The following is an 18,059-nucleotide window of genomic DNA, read 5'->3' as shown; positions in this document are numbered from 1 at the left end:
ACTTGGTCTTGTTTCATATGGAAGTATTTAAATAAATATTTGATTAATAATGGAAGCAGGCCCAACCAGTGCTTCTCTCATTGCCAAATCGAACCTGATAAGTTGACATATTTTTTTTCATTTCTTTTTCTTGGTTTCCGTTTCATAAATTATGGTTTTTGATAGGTTTTTATTGTAGGCATTTTTGTCTTTGATTATGATAAATTAAAACCTAAATGTCCTAATGACAGATGATGTTGTGTCAAAAAATAATCCCTGTTTCGCTTGCTTTTGATAGCAACAATACGAAAAATTTTAAATTAATATAACATTTAGTTTGAATTTAATAAAACATGATGATATATTATGAACCTATCACCATATACGTCTTCTGCAATATTTATCTTTTGAAACTTAGAACTTAGAACACTAATTAACCAAAAATGTTAAATTCATAACTTTTTCTATTTAAATGCATAATAACAATAAAGGCATTTGGCTGCATCCACATTTGCACATCTTTACCATTTCTTTGTATAACATTTATAACTTCATTAAAATACATTTCATGATGATTTTTGAAGTTTCTGTATAAGAACCATTTTTATTAGCTGAATATAATATTCAAAGAATGTTCTTATAAAGAAAGTTTTATATTCAAAGCGCCTTTTGTGTTTCATTATTCATCGACATTTTTCCTAATCAATTTCCCCTATTTATTTTTAAATGAAACTTAAATTAAGTGGTGCCGCGTTGCAGGAAAGCAACGAATTGTTAACTCTCACTGCGCTCGCTCAGCCAATTATATCCTCACCTTCTCCCACTAAACTTTAACTTCCCACATCCCTGGCAACCTGATGTTTACACATTTAGCTTGCCAGTAAATAAACATACCACAACCAGCCCCACTCGCCGCATCCATTTCACATGCTTACACTTAACCCCACTCGGTCTGGCTAATTAACATTTAATATTCAATTTTTAGACAGCAAACTGTTGGTTGTTGAAGCCTCTTTAAGCGGACAAACAGAGCACCAAAAAAAGAGTATACAGCTCGCATGTGCGCGTGGGTGTGGTGTGTAGAGGTCTGTTGTGGACAACATTCGGAGCATGCTTTTAGGCGCCGAGAGCAGTTTTACACTTTAACGATGTCATAAAATAATTAATAACGCCACTAAACAACATAATTACGCGCCTAAGCACCACCGCATGCAGCCGCTGGTGGATGTGAAAGCGGATGTGGATGTCGATGGATATGGTAGAAGGCACCACAATATTGTGCTGCAAGTGAGCAGAGCTGCAAATTTGTAACTTTCCTATTTAATTAGCTCTCAGCGCTTATTCAATTTCTTGCGCTTTGCCTACTTACCGTAAATCAACTCCCGTTCAAAATTCGCCGTCGGCACAACGATTAGGAAGACAACGCCTGGCATTTTGTAGATGATACGCCTCCTGGTCCGCCTGCTGCTCCTGGCTCAAGGTGTGGCGACCGACGCAACTGTGAATGGCAAAAGGCAGACAAGTGGCCATTTTAGTTTACAAATTGTGTGCTTTAAAGTAGCTGGAGACGGGAAAGTAAGGGGAGAAAGAGCAGAATAATGGCTGGCTCGAGTACATTAACATAAAAACATGCTGTTGGTGGGCCAAAATATATACCGCGCCTACACTGAGACAACACAAAACTTGGCAAAGCTGCTGCTCCCAAGAATCTTCACAGCCAAAATGCATTCCTCGTTGTGTTAGCTGCCGAGGGTGGATTATAAAGTTTGTGGGAGTATTCTAAATTTTATGAAAGTTAAAAAATAGCCTAAACTAACTAGAAATTAGCTGGATCGGCACATTAAGAGTTAAAGCGGTTTGGGAATTTGAATGGTTTTAGATGAACACACAATATTGCCGCTTCTAGCTCCATAATGTGAGCCCCTCTACATATTTACTTCCTTGTTAAGGCTTTTATCCGTTTAAATGCTTACAACAGAAAGCACATCACATCTGCTGAGAATAATGTTAAAATAGAAACCCGAAAGTAACTATTATTTGTTCATTAATCGATTAAAGATATATTGAGCTCGTACTCAGACACTTATCTGGCTTAAAGCCCTATTTTAATGCCATCAAAAAAACTTCTGTGATCGTATTTGTTAATCAACGTGCATCATTGATGAGAACGACAGTTAACGAAAGTTAACTAAACTAATTAAAGGACTCTCGGCAAAGTTTCCCCCATTGCCGGCTCTAAACTGTTAACTTTTGAGCAGTTAAGCCCTATTAGTAGGTAGCCAGTTTGCAGCCAAAAGAATATTTCTCAGTTGAAAGAACCAAAAAGAAGTTGGCATCAGATGTCTCACTTTTCTATGGTAGTTCTCGAATGTATTGTGTTACGAACGTTGTCAGACTGCCGAATTGAAGGCAAGATTGCTGATTTTTTCTTCGCAGCTGCACTGAAATGAAAAACATCTTAATTAAAATAGCCGCCGTCGATTAAATATGCATTTGATGCCGTCTCCACTTCACTCTTTTCTTTATTATTTAACTTTGCATTGGTAATTTGCCTTTATCAGTTGCTGACTGAGTAAATATCCTGCTGCTACGCACAAGCTGCTTGCAGCTTTTGCCACAGCACGGAAAGCGACGCCTCCAAGATTTTCCGATCCCCCACTCTCGAATGTGGAAATTAAAATGCCATTAGCACAGAGTTAAGATAACAATGATACGAATAAAGGCAGCCGCTAAAAAGACCATGGGCAACATGTTCTTCAATCTAGGGTGAAACATTTAAGCCAGCAGAATGCACTTGCTAACTGATAGTTTTGCTGAAAAATCCAAATCCAATCTAATAAAATATATTACTTAGAAAAACAGAATTTACCGGCATATTTAAAGATGAATATCCATTAAGTCAAATGAACTGTGGGAGATGATTTTGATTTCAGCCGAAACTAAAAGTGCAGCCTGAACGTATTATTACATGTACAGCTGATTCACCCCAGTAAACCCAACAGAGTCACCCGATTAATATAAGTATATGTAACTAACTAACTTATATATAAATTAAAGGCTTAATGCTAACGCAACAAAATCTTACTTTAATATTGGCTCTGATGTGCAGAATGATGACACAGCAAGAGATACTTTAATCTGATTGTCATTTTAATTTGAGAGCCTTCCCCCAAAAGATAGCATCCCGCTGGACCAGCGGTCCGCCAGCCGTTGTGAGAACTTTTGAGCAAACAATCAGCGTTTTTTCTCCATTCTTCAACTTGAAACATTTTTACCAACAGGCGCAAACAAACGTACAGGCCGAAGCTGTAACCAAAGCCGAAGCCAAAGCCGTCGCTCCCCCGCATCTTCAGGCAGGCTCTTGTAAACTTTGGATGCCACTTTTCAGCACATTGACTGTTGCACATTTTTTACTCAGCACTTGCAAGTTTTCATTTTATGGAATATTTATTAAAAAACAACGGCGAAAATGCACAGTGGCAACGGAAAATTCTTTTATATTAACCGAAAATATTTATTTTTGTTGTTGCTGTTTTTTTTTTTCGGTTTTTCTGTCTATTTTTTCTGATGCATTTTTTTATTAATTCCTTAACTATTTATTGACATAAGCTGAATGAAGTTTTACCTCAACGACGACATTGGCAGCCTCCGCTGAAGTGGGCGGCCGGAACCAGTCCGGGCTTTACTTTACACTACAGTGTCACACCATGTTGCATTGTTGCACAATGGAAGCCCGAGCAGAGCTAATTTCTTCGAGTAGCCCGTAGAGCTGCGCTCTAATTAAAGCAACAAAATTGCATTACTCTCGCACTTGTGCAATATAATTACAAAGTGCAGAAAAACAAAAAATAATTAAAATAATAATAAATATTAAAAAGCCAAAGTACGGAACCATTCAAGTGCCTCCGTCGCTGGCGGGCACGTCTCGAAGGCGTGAACAAAAAGAAAACTATTGTAATAACTACCAATAAGCGGATGATTGCCGCCACGTCTCGCATAGTTTTAAGTTTCCTTTACTTTCCCGATAGGCGTACCTCCCCCACCCACTGCCTCTTCAAGCCTTAAAACGTCTCGGAAAAACCTGCCAAGGCCAAAAGTTTTCTTTCGCTGTCAGCTTTGATTTCATGGTTTGCCTCTTCCTGCACGGGTCTTACGTATTTTTTCAACTGCCACATTTTGCAATGCTTTAATGTTGTGTTAATTAAAAGAGCTAATTGGTTACGTCTGTGTGTGTGTGTGTGCGTGTGTGCGAGGAGTTGGGCATTTGCGCTGGTGTGTTTTGCAGCTTAAGTAGTTTAACGTTACATTCCAGTATAGAAAACCTTGAGGAAGAAGTACAAATGGTCAAATCTAAATTGCTTGACTTAAAAAAATATTCTTTACTCAGGCAGAAAAAGCTAAATATGATTTATCAACGTGACAAAACGTAGTATGTCAAGATATAACCGTCTGGCTTTTCGTCTTACTCTCCCTCGTTTACTGATGTAGATCAAATTTTATATTATTTGAAATTAATTTTATATTAACTCGAAATCGGGTAATGAATAGACAGAATATTGTCAAAGCTTAAAAACTTTCTTGAAAATAGTTATGTTGTCAAACATTTCCCGTAGGACCCAGCACAGTGTAGATCCTTAGAGTTAAGTATGTCAGTTGAATTACTTGCATTTTCGTTTTGTGGCCGTTGAAGCAACATTTCTCTTTATTTTTAGGGTGGTTTTCTTGTTGGCCTGTTTTGTGTGGTAAATGTTCACATTTTTCTCACCGAAAATGACCCAAACTGCATTTGTGTCCGATTTGGGTTCTCCTTTTTGGCCGTCCGCTTTATGCAGCTCTGGTGGCAAATGAAGCGTTGCCGTATTGGCCTTAACTTGCCAAGTTAACAGTACTTCTAATGACAGTTACCAGCTTGAAGCGAACGTGTGCAACAAGGACTTTTATCCCATGCTTGTGCCGCAAATATTTGTGATAGTTTTTCTTTTTTTGCACCGTTAGCTCGAAAAAAGAGTCGTTGACTTTAGAAGCCTGCGCCATGAAGAGGATATAGCTCAATAATATTAATATTTAAGTAGACAGTTGTGGTCCGTGGTGTCGGGCAAATACTGCAAAAGTTTTAAAAAAGTTTTGGCCAGAGCAATGACCCTGCGAATGGGGCCGGCGACCAACAGGAGCAAACGACTTTAATATAAAGAATAATCATTTAAATAAGGATAAGGCAGACACTGCCATCACACTGGTCCCACATTATGACACACGGTGGTGCAACAAGAGCTAAAAAAAATATGGAAAAGTTTCGTTGGGCAAAAGCAAAATTGCATTTCATAGCCAATTTCTGCGGGCCAAAGAAAAACTTTCAGCTTAAAGTTGGTCAGATAAGAAAAGAGCCAAAGGAACGGAAAGCTGAAACTACTTTAAGTGGCCTCCACTGTACAAGAGTACCTAACTATACTCTAAAAATAAGACTATTCGCCCTTACTGATTGACAGATTGGTGATCCACACCAGACCCTACAACGAAACTTTTACAAAAGTTAGTTTATATGATGTAAGACCTCCCCAGTTCGGGGCTTAGAAAATAACACTCGCAAATGTAGAACATGTATAAAAAATGCTGTACTAAATTGCTTAGCATCCGACCAGCTTTAAACGCATTTTCGACGACTTAGAAATTGTGAGTAAGAGGTGTTACTTACTTATTTTCTGTAACCTGTACAATGTGTGTCAAGGGTTGCTTGCAAATTTTTTATCTGAATAATTCCAATATCATTTGACTCGTGATTCGATTCGATTCTCGTAATTCACATATTGCGTAAATCCTCTCCGTTAAACGCAGAGGTATTTTGCAGTTATATATTTTCAGATGATATGCAGACTACGTTAAATTCCCAGTGCGCTACAATTAAGAAACTGCCTCTTTTTTATGCCTTACTATGCGATTCTCATGAATTCTATTGTGGCTTACAGATGTAGATGCTTCGATTATAAGTTTATTTTTAGAGTTGGTCTTTGACTAATGACTGTATACCGTATGTATGTATGTGTACATATTTATGTATATGTGTAAGACTGTGTGTATATCATGCATTGATATGGACGTATGAGTGTACAAGTGATTATGTTTCTAAGTACGTAGGCACGTGATGTGTATGTTTGTCAATACGCACATATGTAAGTATTTATACGGTTGTTCCCTTGCTTTGTAAGCTTCTAAATGTTACCGTACCATACGATTATCATAAATTTAAGTAAGTCTTTCTTACCTACATACATACATATAGGTTTGTATATCTGCATCTGTTATATTGGTTGGGATGCGTCCAATATAAAAATGTATGAAACCCGATTTTCTGTGAACGAACATGTCATGTTAAATCGTGCGTTTTTGTGTCACGACACGCGTCAAACGCTACTGCGACTGCGACTTTCTCAAGGCTTTATGTTACCAAGTTAACAAACATATTGTAGGGTAGTAACTTTTTACCTTTTGCATTGACATTGTATTTTTTATGCGTGCCCAATGCTCAATGGTGCCATTTACTGGAATAAATTATCATTCATTTCGAATGATAAGAAACTTGGCCGCTGGCTGGGAAAAGTAATCCCAAAGACTTTAGCCTCCAGATGGATAAGGACCACACCTAGTTGGGTAATAAAAATCAATGCCTTGTGCTTGGAAATCGAAAGGCTGTCAATTTGATTTAATGACTCCCTAAGTGGTCGACGTATTTTAAGAATCATCAATCCATCAATAATAGGATAGCTTTAATAAAATCTGCTTTCTATTCAATCTATTGCAGCTCACACGCGTGTTGCGAAACTTTAATATTACCAAAATAAGCGATCTAGAATTAATTTCCAATACCACAGATCGCTTGGATATAACGTTTCACTTCTTTGGCATCAAAGGCGACTCTCAACGCATTCGAGAGGCCATAACCCGAATGGTTGAACGTGGACGTATTGGAAACTTTACGTTGGTCTCGAATTTTCATCATTTCGACGAGAATCCACCACTCAATATGCTGGTAAGTGTGGACTAAAAATAAACCTGTGATAAGTTTCAATAGTCAATTAGCACCATCATCGACATTACAAGACAAGAATATACACATAGATTTCTCTGGGACCCGATCCGAATTCAAATTTTGCATTTACATATGTCCTGGTTGTCCTGCACTCAATTATTTGGAATTAAACTTTCGAAAAGTATTAAATAAGTAAATTTACAATTTTAAATTCAGAAATACATATTCGACATCAGTTAAATGGGTCCAATCAATCAGCTCGAGCATCGCAACATTGATTTCTGGTCTCTGGCGTTATTATTAATACATACCATATATGACTGTAAAAGCGGACAAGAGATAAAGTATTATAAAATATTTGCAGGCATTACCACATGCATACATGTGTGTCTCCGCATTTATTTCCGTTATAAATTAAACATTAATTTATTTACTCTTGTCGCACGTGTGGCAGCAACACGGACATAAAAAACAATAGCAATAAAACAATAAAAGCAACAAATGAGTGGGCATAAATGTGCGCATAAACACGTCGACAATGCGGCACTCGCCACTCGCCACTCGCCACTTGCCGCTTGCCACTTGGCTTGCAACAACGAAAATAATTATTTATTAATTGCGGCAAGCACATGAACAATTGGCCTCATCAGGTGGCCATCAAGCCTGCCACTGCCTGCAATTAGGTTGCATTAACATAACCGACAAGCCGGAAACCTCAGGGTGCTCCCAAACGACGGCACAGAATTTGCGTCGCTTGACAGGAGCCTAGGGACCGGAACTGTCGGACAACTCCTCCAACCGCCCACTCTCATTCATGCTCTACACATGGGCGTCTAATTAGTGAATATTGTGGACTGAAACTGCGGATCATTTTCGTTGCAGGACCTGAGCGTCAATCAACCGCAGGCAGCTGTGCGAGAGGACAACGAGTTTATCATATCCTGCACGGCCCAAGGCTCATCACGCATGCAGTTCCAATGGTTCAAAGATGGCGCCAATGTGAACGCCTCCAAGGCAACGAGGTAAGTTTAATCTTAAGTTAGCCCGCTCCTGAGCTGGAACTTGGGGTAAGCGTCTAGTAGTCGCAGCTGCCTCTTACAGTTGACCATTGAATTAGAAAACTATAAAACAAATACTACGCTTCGAATGTTCCAATTGATTGGATAGCATATATTGCACTGATCGACTGCAATATACCCTACAGCCGAAAATCAGCATTTATTTAAAAACAAAATCAGATATAGGCTAAAAAAGCTGTTTTTTTTATTATTTTATTTTTAAAGGGTATTCACACATACTCTGTTTTGCGTCTGCAATTTTGTTAAAATGAAATAAAATATAAAAAGCTGTATATGAAAAAAAAGACGGTAATAGCATTCCACGCTGAGGGCGGCTGGAATATTCGGGGGGGTAGAGGTTTCGGCTGATTTTCCAGCACAAGTGTTCAATTTGACTTTATGACTTTTACACATCAATAAACATGACATAAAATGCCCTGGCAAAATAAAAATGAAACGGCCAAAAAGGATAAATAAGTCAGGGCAAAGATAAGGATTTGTCAGACGAGACATCGAGCAGCTAGTCGAGCCACAGCGAGAGGTGGACCAGCCTAACCGCAGTCAGCCCAGGCGAATGATTGATCATAAACCCTAGAATGGGCACCCAGCACACATCTGTGTGGCGCACACCCGACTCTCCCCCATGTGCAGGCCGGAATTCGCATAACCTTTGTGCGGCTGCCCCTTCTACCACTGTCCCAGCCTCTGCTTTTGGTGTATTACATAAAAAGCATATGGCCGTAACTAACGAGGGGTTGTTGCTTGGACGACTGCTCGACTGCTCGACTGCTATTGGGGCTGCCAGAGGTTTCTAGGGGCTTAGGCCCAGCCGCATCGGAGGGGCCATGCAGCCTTGACAATTTGTGCACAATAAGAGGCACTGCGCAAGTTATCGGTAGCAACTGGTAGGGCGCAAGGGGCGTGACAGGTGGAATAACAAATGGATTGAGGCATGGTGCGAGTCCTTTCGCGTGCCGCTAAAGGTCATATCTGCAAAAAGAATTCATATTTGAATGTACCCAAGGTTGTATCCTTTAAAACACGAATATAAATAACTATTTAACCATTTGAAAATGTTCTCAAAATCAATATATTTCAGTAGATATTTCAAACATTTTGATACCTGCAACGAGTTCTACAATTTACTATAACACATTCGCTGTTTAAACAAATATCTTGTTTAATTCTTCAAACAGCAAGTTCCACAGCTTATGTGAACAGCTGTTTGCTACACACATATGATTTTAACCAACAACACAATTAACTTTTCAAAGTTAGACATTAGTTATTCGTTGGGATTATATACCTGCATATCTTAACTATTTTACGGCTTCAAAGGTTTTGCAAATCAAAATTATTTCTCCTTTAAACGTGACAAAATATTTGTTTGTAGAATTTCGCTGCATGTCACAGTGAAAAGGAATTTCTAAAGCTTTGTAAATTTTGATTGGCAGAGTTTCTATTCATAGATTGATGCATGGGCCCCAAACTTCTGTTGGTCGTATTTGGAATTCAGAGTATTACATGTGTTCGCCTCCCTCCCCCACCATCGAAGGCGAACTGGGAACGCATTGATGTGTAAAGTATTACAGCTGTACAAAAGCCACAAACACATGTTCCTCAGTCGACTGGGTGCAAAATATGAGTAAATATTTTAACTAAAGTCAAGTGAAGTCATTCATTTGGACATTTACTAACTTCGCATTACACAAGCGACTAAGCATTGGGTCACTCCAGGCGTGGCCGGCTACTCGTGCACTGCCTCAGCTCCTCGTTAGTGGCCGACTTTACTTTGCGTACTAAAATAACCGGAAGTAAGTGAATTTTGAATGCTTGATTTCACTTTGCTTAGGGGCAGTGCACAGCTCCTACTCCCCTTGGCTATGCGTCAGGAAATGAGTTATAAATCAGCGCAACTTAAAATGAATGCTGTTTTGCATAGCTTCAAGATACACAATGCACAAAATAAGATGTTCTTAATCCTAGATATGCTACGCTAACCCGATTCTGACCCGGTTAGCAGCTGCTCAATCAAAACTAGCCAAGGACACCGTCTCAGCCTCAGATACGTGTTAATTAATGCAATTACTTTCCAATCACGTCGCTAACGCATCCCCGAGCTATCACAACTTGGCGGAGGCCAACACCTTGATTAACGAATCCTAACCGACCCCTGCAGAGTCCCCCTTCCCCTATAAACATGGTCGCACATGTGCGTTCAACTCAAGTATCTCAAGTAATCTATGGCAAACGCCGAAGCGCGGTCGTTAATTCTGTTTCTAATCGTGTAGCCCGCAACGTGTGCGTCCCTCTGCGAGACGGTTGGTGGTGGAAAGTGTCTGTTTGGGTGTCACAGCGCTGTTTATTCTGTTATTAGTTTTAGGGCTGCCCACGGCGTTTAGCAAATATTTCTCATTCAATTTTATACAATGTGCTTGTATCAGTTTATGACACAGGAATTCCCTCTCAGGTGCAAAATGTTGATTGTTGGATTGGCTCCCGCTGGCGGTTTTTGTGATCAGATTTAAATTTGTATGGACAAAATGATTGGTAATTAAATTTATATTATGCTCACTGAAATTTGCGTACACTTCAATTTCGTGTATTAACTAGAAATTAATTCAACTCCGGCAAGCATGTATAATGGAATTAGAATGAACTTTTGGCACTCACAGCTAAAACCATAAAACTGATTTTGAAATTAAGGCGAGCAAACTTTATCTGAATCGCTTGGCAAATCGCAGCGAACTGAATGCGATCTGTTGTACCACATTTACTGGTAAAGTTAAAGCTGGTCTGGAAGCCTATTTCCACTGATGGATATTTTTATAACAACCTATTGTTAATTTCATAGACACGTGCGTCCTAACGAAATAAGGGAAATTTACAAAAATACAGCGTCATTTGCATTAAGGTGCAGAAATTAACAGCATTCAGGTGGATGATGTACTTTGTGTAAGTGCATACTAAGAGGAATTTCTATTTACTACTCTCATTTATATTATTTTATTCATTAAGGAAAGAGAATACTGAGCAATTATACCTTAAACCTAGTTTCATCAGTGGAATTAATCAATACATCAAATAATAAATGGACAGGCACTTTGATTTAGCAGAAACTGGGATGAGGGTGAGCAAAAGTTTGTATGGCTTCTTCTTGGTTGCATTCTTAATAATTCATAAAATTTTGTATGACAATAATAACCTTATTCAAATTATGCATTTTCTAGCATTATATGAAAAGTATCTAAAGATACATGTATATCAGATTCAACTAAAAAATCGTCGTTTTTAATCATGGACAAAATACGAAACTTTTGTTAACTTAGCTAGGAAGAGAGGAGAAAATGCACTATTATATCTCGTATCATGATACTTAGATGTTTTCTTTTTAAGCTCAACTTTTGGTTGTTGTTTTTACTTCCACACTTTTTAATTAACTTTAAGTAAATACTGTCGCTTAACATGACACAAGCGGTTACTTAAAAACTTTTGTCCAAGTTAATGCTTTTCGACAAACCCGTCAACGCCTCCTCTCCTGCATGCCGCTTGTGTCCTGCTGTTCCTCAACCAATCGGGATAAAAACTCTCCAGTTGCATTCAAGAACACAACGATCTGTCATTCAGCTGTGTCAAGCTGTAGTCACTTTTGGCTTGTTTGCTGAAAATTTGTCAAACTGCAAAGCTAACAGCAAAAATTCAATTTCAGCAGCCAAGCAGCAAAACTGCCTGACCCCCAGCGCAATATAAGTAAAATATAGTACATACATATTTCGTTATTTTACAAATTGGCTCAACTCGGGGCCAACCAGGCTACAACAACGCCAATTCTGCTGCGAATGTCTTGACATCGCCAACGTTGTCTGGAACAATGCAATAAAATGTTTTTTTTTTTTTTTGTTTGTTGCCGAATCCGCTGTGTTCCCTTTTGTGGAATATAGGGTGCAGTAGAAATTGTTCGAAATTAAAAGCAATTGTTATTTTTTATAGCCAATTATAAGGATGATAATATATTTGAATGTTGTAGTGTCTGATCAGATATAGGCGATGTATTAAAAACTAGCTAAACGTATAGTTAAAAATTTACTTCGCACCATAATAGACATGACTTGCTGCCAGATTGGAATGATATGTAGATAACAAAACGAAGAGAAATTGTGTTGATCTTTTGACTTTTTACCAGGAGGATATCTTCCTTAAATATAACAAGCAACAGCACCCTGTATTTGTACATACGTGTCATATTCACTCTCATATGAGAGACGTGCCGAATGGAGGTCACGATTTTCATTAGTTCCATTTGCCACAATGCGTAGACAGAGCTCACGCTTGAATGCCGCGGCGCATCTCTGAGCCAGGCGCATCTGAGCCAGACGACAATGCCACAATTAGTTGCATAAAGTCGTTGCCGCGGCTGCTTCATAACGTTATTGGGGCATTATCGCATCGCTGTTTGGCTTGTTTGGTTTGTTTGGCGCTTGTTTCCAACTCATTGGCGCCCTTTGTGCCTAAAAATAGCTGCAAGGGTTGCGCTAGACAGCACCAGAGTATTGATCAAACATTCGGGTTGGGGTTGTCCCACTTTTTGCCAATGCATGGCAAACTGCATGCCTTCCGAGGTGTCGCAAGGCTGGGGGAGCGAACATTGTGGAAGACTGCGCTAGGCACTGGAATGATTTTACAAACGACTCGGCGCAGTTGCTGCCTGGGCCTGGCACCGGTACAGTCGCATTGAATCGTATTGTATCGGTTCGAATAACTCTGCATAATTCCTCTGCGAGCGGTTCAGGCAGTTGGCTATCCAGTTAGTTAGTTAGTAAGAGTCGAGCAGGGTGGAAGACGGCAGAGGACAACGGTTCTTTTGGCACCCCTTGCCAAAAAGCAACGCGTTTGCTCCGTGTGCAACGAAACACAGCACACCCGCACAGCACAACAGGACACATACCGAAACGTTAGGAAACCAACCAAGGCCACAGCATGCCCATTCACTGGGACTGGGATTGGGAGCATGAGCACGAGCATGGTGGCGCACATTATCACTGGCCACCGCGTAGGCACTGGTCAACGGGCGAGCCGAAATGCCGGCAGAGGCGCTACTACCTGGCCCACGAGATAGACGTGTGCGCCCGAGAGTTTCATCTGCGCGTGGACGACAGCGCCTGGTGTCACGGCTCGTGCCTGGTGGGCCGTGTGGTCATAGAGACAGGCGCGGAACCGGACTCGCTAGGCCGCGGCACCTTTAAGGTGGTGCTGGACGTGCATCACTTCCAGCTTGCCGAATTGACGGTTAAGGCCAAGAACAGCGACACCATCTGCGTGGAGGGCAAGCAGGCAGACGATCGCGCCGAGAAGGGCCAGCTGTGCATCACGCGCGAATTCACGCGCTGCTACAAGCTGCCCCGGCACTATGATGCCACACAGGCGCGTGCCACCTTCTCGGCGGATGGCATACTCATGGTGACGGTGCCAGCACCACCCAAACTAGATGACGTTGAGCGTGTGATGGACATCGAGCCCACTGGCAACTACTTTGGCAGCATTGCGGATCCCAGTGCGGCCAAGGCCATTGAGCAGGCGGGTCAGAACTCATCAGATGATGGTGGCGAGGCAGATCCTGCTGGCACAGCGACGGACAAATGAAGCTGGCGACGTCTGGCGGTTGCGCGTGCCTGGCCTCCTCTCTGTAAATGGAAGAAGCGCCTTCTGCGCCGCGTGTAGGCCGTCAGAGGCAGTTGTTCAGTTTGAAAGAAGTTTAACTAGAGTACCAGAGTATGTGGAGATTTGGCAGTCGCATCAATTCTGGCAAAACCCAAATACATTCCTAACCATTCACACAGTCGCATTCGAGCACCTTTAATGGAGTACTCCACGCATTCAAGTAATCCTAATAGTTCCATTGTTAATTTTGTTCTTGTTGACACCTAGTGAAATTGTTGTAAACGTTATCAAATATGGCCCACTAGAATCTATAACTATAGCAATATTATGTTTAGAGTTTAATGAGGAATTCGCTTAATGCCAATAAAGGACTTTATCTAAGCACACCAATCTGAACTGAGGTCTCGTCTCGGTGCAAATGTGATGTAAGGCTCCCATATTGCCCAATCTTTTTTGCAATTAAAGGATGAAACGCATAGCTCAAAATTGGTTCATCTTCACTTTTGAGTGTCGTTTGCAGTCTAAATAAGAAAATTCTTTTATCTCTCCTAGCAAAAGTAGGTAGAGGTTTTACCAGAGGAAATTGAATTTTCTTGTTCCCTGCAAGAATCCTTACAAAGTTCCCAAAAACAAGACCTTTTGATTTGCTATAAATGAACAAAAAGGTATCTGATTCTCTTATATTACAGCTAATATTATAGATTTTAACAGATTTTTTTTGTGCCACATACTCATTTTGATTTATCCAGTGACGCTCGAAAGAGGCCTGCCACGTGGCATTTCATTAGCGTCAAATTTGAATAAAATTCACTAGCACCTAGACCCTTCCGCAGGACGAAGGATCCTTTACCTATTGCCCTTTAATACGCAGGCCAATAAAATATGAATGTGGCAAAACCAACTGCTTGTCAGCAGAAAAAAAGGAAATGCTGCTGCTGGTTTGACCTAAACAAAAAAGGAAATGCCGACATGATAACAATAACAAAACTCATAGTATGACAGCAATATGCCAAGGGGCAAATAATATGAGAGTCCGTTCAGAAGTGGGGCATTTGGCTGACAAAAAATTGTTAGGTTGTCACTTTAACATGCTGATCCCTGGCAGCAGATGGACAGAGATAGACAGAGACTGTTGCTTAAAGCTTAACAGATACTGTAGCTTAACAGCGATATGTTAAAGTTTAATCGCTGCGTCAACAGCGACTCTGTAAAAAAGCCAATCAAGCCTTTGACCATGGATGTCCCTAAGTCCTAGGTTCCGGGCAGCCTAGTTATGTGCAATATTTTGTTCTTGCTTTCGTTTTCGCAATTTAGTTGTTGAGACACGTTTTCTTGTTACGATTGTAATGAAATTTGTTACAACTTGAAGTGAATTGTGGGCCCAAGCCTCAAGTCTAAGCCTGAGTACGCAAAATATAAAAAAAAAAAATACAAAAAATTGCCAACATCGGCGTCGCAGTCACGCAAAAGGACAACAACTGGAACAGTAGCTGAAAATGCGTCGCGTACTTTGTCATCGTTTTATTTTTATGTGTAGTTGCGTTTAATAAAGTTTTTATATGCCCCTTGGACGTACCAGCCTATGTGTGTATGTGCATATGTGTAACTGTATGGCTTGCAAATTCTTGGGTAGACTGTATCGTATTTCTAATCAAGTTACGATTATGGAGCCTGCAGCTTTAATGCATGGCCGGGACAAGCGTCCCGAAAATACAGATTTATTCATATCTACGAGCCTTACACACAGGCGCGCATAAAACATTCAGCACAAAAGTAACTTCACAATTTCAATTTCCCACAATATCGGGCTCTTGGCAAACAAAAATACAATCAGAGTAAACACCTACATATAGGTCAATTTTTATGAACTCATAAAACCATTGCGACGGATTTGTATTTCAAAGCCCAAAGGCTTTTGCGGTGTTGGTCATATAAAAATCGAATCCCTGTTCTCGTCCTCGCATTCAGCCATGAGACATCGGGACAGAGGCGCGACCAAAGATCGCTCTGAGCTATTGTTGTTATTTTACGGCTCTGCTGCCAGCATATGCTTGTTATTTATGCATATTTACTCGTATATGGCCAAGAAGCTAATGTTGTTTGTTGTTGTATTGCTTTTGGGCATATGACGCTTGAGTGCGGTTCGTTTTATGGTAACTCGCTTTTTCAATCAAAGTCGAGCGAAAATGATGGACAAGCGGCCTGGAATAACAAAACCAATAATATAACCCCAACAACTTTATTGAAATAAATCTTTACAGTCTGGAAAATCTCTTGTCTGCAACCCTGATAACATCTTATGCAACGATAACATCTAATGCAGCTATTTCGTACCAAAGAATTCAAAAAGAAGGTCGAAAGTTGTACTAAAAATCAATATAAATATATATTAACTACTTGCATAATATTATTTGCCAGTAAAGCAAAGTACCATGCGACTATAAAGTGAATGCTGGAAAAAGCTTGTGTTATCAAACAGTTAGTATTTTAGCAAGGCGGCACATTAAGCACAAGGGCTTAAAATTAAACATTTTGTCAAGAAACGCACAAATTAAATTTCTGGATAAAAAACGTTGATATCTTTGTAAACTTAACTAGTTCACGTCAATCACTGTCATTTCGTCTTGCCTAGTTTTCGTTTACGGCCTTCCAATTTGTATGCAATTTTAGCGGTCGATGGGATTCAGTAAACTCTATTGCTGATGCCATTTTATGGACTCTTTCGTGCAGATTCCAAAAATCACAGCAGCTCCAAAATGAAAGCATTGACATACACATACAGACATAAATATGAGTGTATGTGAGAGAAGTAAGCAAAATCAGCAGAAAATTGGTTAAACTGTAAGTACAAACATATCCACATACTTTTACACATATCCTTGCGCACACACACACACGCACACTTTCGATGAATGCCAATGCGGTAATCGTTGCTTCTGCTCGTACAGTAGCTGCAAGTTTACAAATGCAGTCAAGCAGCCCGCAAGGACGACGCTTCTCTCTTCCTAGAGAAGGTCACTTGGTCACGTAGAGAACCATAAGTGCAAACAAACGTTCCAGCTTTCTATATTTAGAATCAATAAATTATTATTTTTTTCAATTTTAATATTTTTGTCAAAACATGCTATTTGATCAGAGTACAAGAAATTTATCCCGATTGTATATAAGATTAAAGCCCGACAATAAGGTAGCATATAAGGCAGCAGCTATTCTCGAACGATTTGCCGCTCACACGCTCATCTCTATGGACTGCAGATTCTGTTAACTGTTGCTGCTTGCTTGCTGGGGAAGGGGATATGAAGAGAGCGAGAGAGGAGTTTTTCGCTTTATCTTTGTGCTGTTGCTTTCACCCAGCGCTCTCATATAAGCATGTATTTGCGTAACAGTTTAGTATGTAATTGTATTAGTCGAGGAGTAACAGGCACTGAGGCGACTTCCTGTGCGGCATGAAATCTGTTGTTGCATTTGTTGATGTTGCTTTTTGGGCTCTTCGGGCTGACGCTATTGCTCATTTGGCGTAAACGAGTACTGAGCTTTGCTGTTTTTGCGGTTGCTGCGCTGCTGCATTTAACCGTTACGCACTTCCTGCACAGAATGTTATTACTTCCGTTGGCTTTTAATTGATTTTGAAGGTGCGTAGCGACAGGCACATGAAGGGGCACAGGTATACATAGGTATAGGTGCGGGCAACGGGACTGGCACCGGCACTGGCAAAATCTTGCGCCGTCGGCCATTAGCAAATTGTGGGTTAAGTGCTTTGTATGCACGGCAATGCCACGCCTCCATTACTGGCGCCCATTTCATTGGCCGCTGCACCTGTGCAAATTGCTTGACGCACTCTGTTGGGGCTCGGCTGTGGTTTACGGCGCTGCTTTAACCACATTTTCGTTTTGTGCGGTTTTCGGGCACTTTTTCAATGGTTTGAAGCTGTTATCCTTGCTGCCGATGTTATCCATGCGTAAAAGTTATTAGTGGAATGCACTCACTGCCTAAGCCAGCTTTCGCTCGACCAAGCAGCTGACAGGCCCGCCCACTTTGCCTACCCACTCGTTTGTTTGCAACCCAAAAACCCCAAACAGCACTTAAGTTGTTGCCAACTGCAAGAGTTTGGTTTTGCGTCTGGTTTCGGTTTTGGATTTCGAGTTTACTTTATCCCCTCATCAAGCTGCAGGCTGCTAAGTGGCAAGGTGCAACAACAACTTAAGCATAGGTAAGCACTAAATTTCAATAATCTACAGCCAGAACCAGCCAAATAGGCTCTGAATATTTGAGTTATCTATTTGCCACTTTACCTAATGCTGACGACAGCTGCCTAGATTTGTTCGAGCGAGTGCATGAAT

The 18,059-nt window shown here is 40.5% G+C and overlaps 3 protein-coding genes across 7 annotated transcripts in view; 2 read left to right on the top strand and 1 right to left on the bottom strand.

Annotated features, from left to right (window-relative positions):
- The window catches only part of LOC6634202 (uncharacterized), a 41,875-nt gene extending 31,076 nt beyond the window's left edge, over positions 1 to 10,799 (bottom strand). Inside the window, exons 1-2 of one of the 3 annotated variants that reach the window (XM_015169703.3) lie at positions 10,735 to 10,799; positions 1,349 to 1,477 (exon numbers count right to left, since the gene is read on the bottom strand). In XM_015169703.3, coding sequence (XP_015025189.1) covers positions 1,349 to 1,412 — 64 coding nt within the window. In that variant the 5' untranslated portion in view covers positions 1,413 to 1,477; positions 10,735 to 10,799. Of the gene's footprint in view, positions 1 to 1,348; positions 1,478 to 10,636 lie in introns of all 3 variants that reach the window. The other 2 variants (XM_002057698.4, XM_032437879.2) reach the window with 2 other exon arrangements.
- The window catches only part of LOC6634228 (uncharacterized), a 169,799-nt gene that overhangs the window by 120,984 nt on the left and 30,756 nt on the right, over positions 1 to 18,059 (top strand). For 2 of the 3 annotated variants that reach the window (XM_002057703.4, XM_032437877.2), the window contains exons 7-8: positions 6,776 to 7,003; positions 7,886 to 8,025. In XM_002057703.4, coding sequence (XP_002057739.3) covers positions 6,776 to 7,003; positions 7,886 to 8,025 — 368 coding nt within the window. The remainder of the gene's footprint in view (positions 1 to 6,775; positions 7,004 to 7,885; positions 8,026 to 18,059) is intronic. The other variant, XM_070209505.1, reaches the window with a different exon arrangement.
- LOC6634227 (heat shock protein 23) lies at positions 12,735 to 14,109 on the top strand. Its single transcript, XM_002057702.4, has one exon. The coding sequence runs from the start codon at positions 13,039 to 13,041 to the stop codon at positions 13,699 to 13,701; it is 663 nt and encodes a 220-aa protein (XP_002057738.1). The 5' UTR covers positions 12,735 to 13,038; the 3' UTR covers positions 13,702 to 14,109.

This window comes from Drosophila virilis, chromosome 4 (assembly GCF_030788295.1).
Source record: "Drosophila virilis strain 15010-1051.87 chromosome 4, Dvir_AGI_RSII-ME, whole genome shotgun sequence".
Lineage (NCBI taxonomy): Eukaryota > Metazoa > Arthropoda > Insecta > Diptera > Drosophilidae > Drosophila > Drosophila virilis.
The sequence above is the reverse complement of the archived record's forward strand: the minus strand, read 5'-3'. Positions and strand labels throughout refer to the sequence as shown.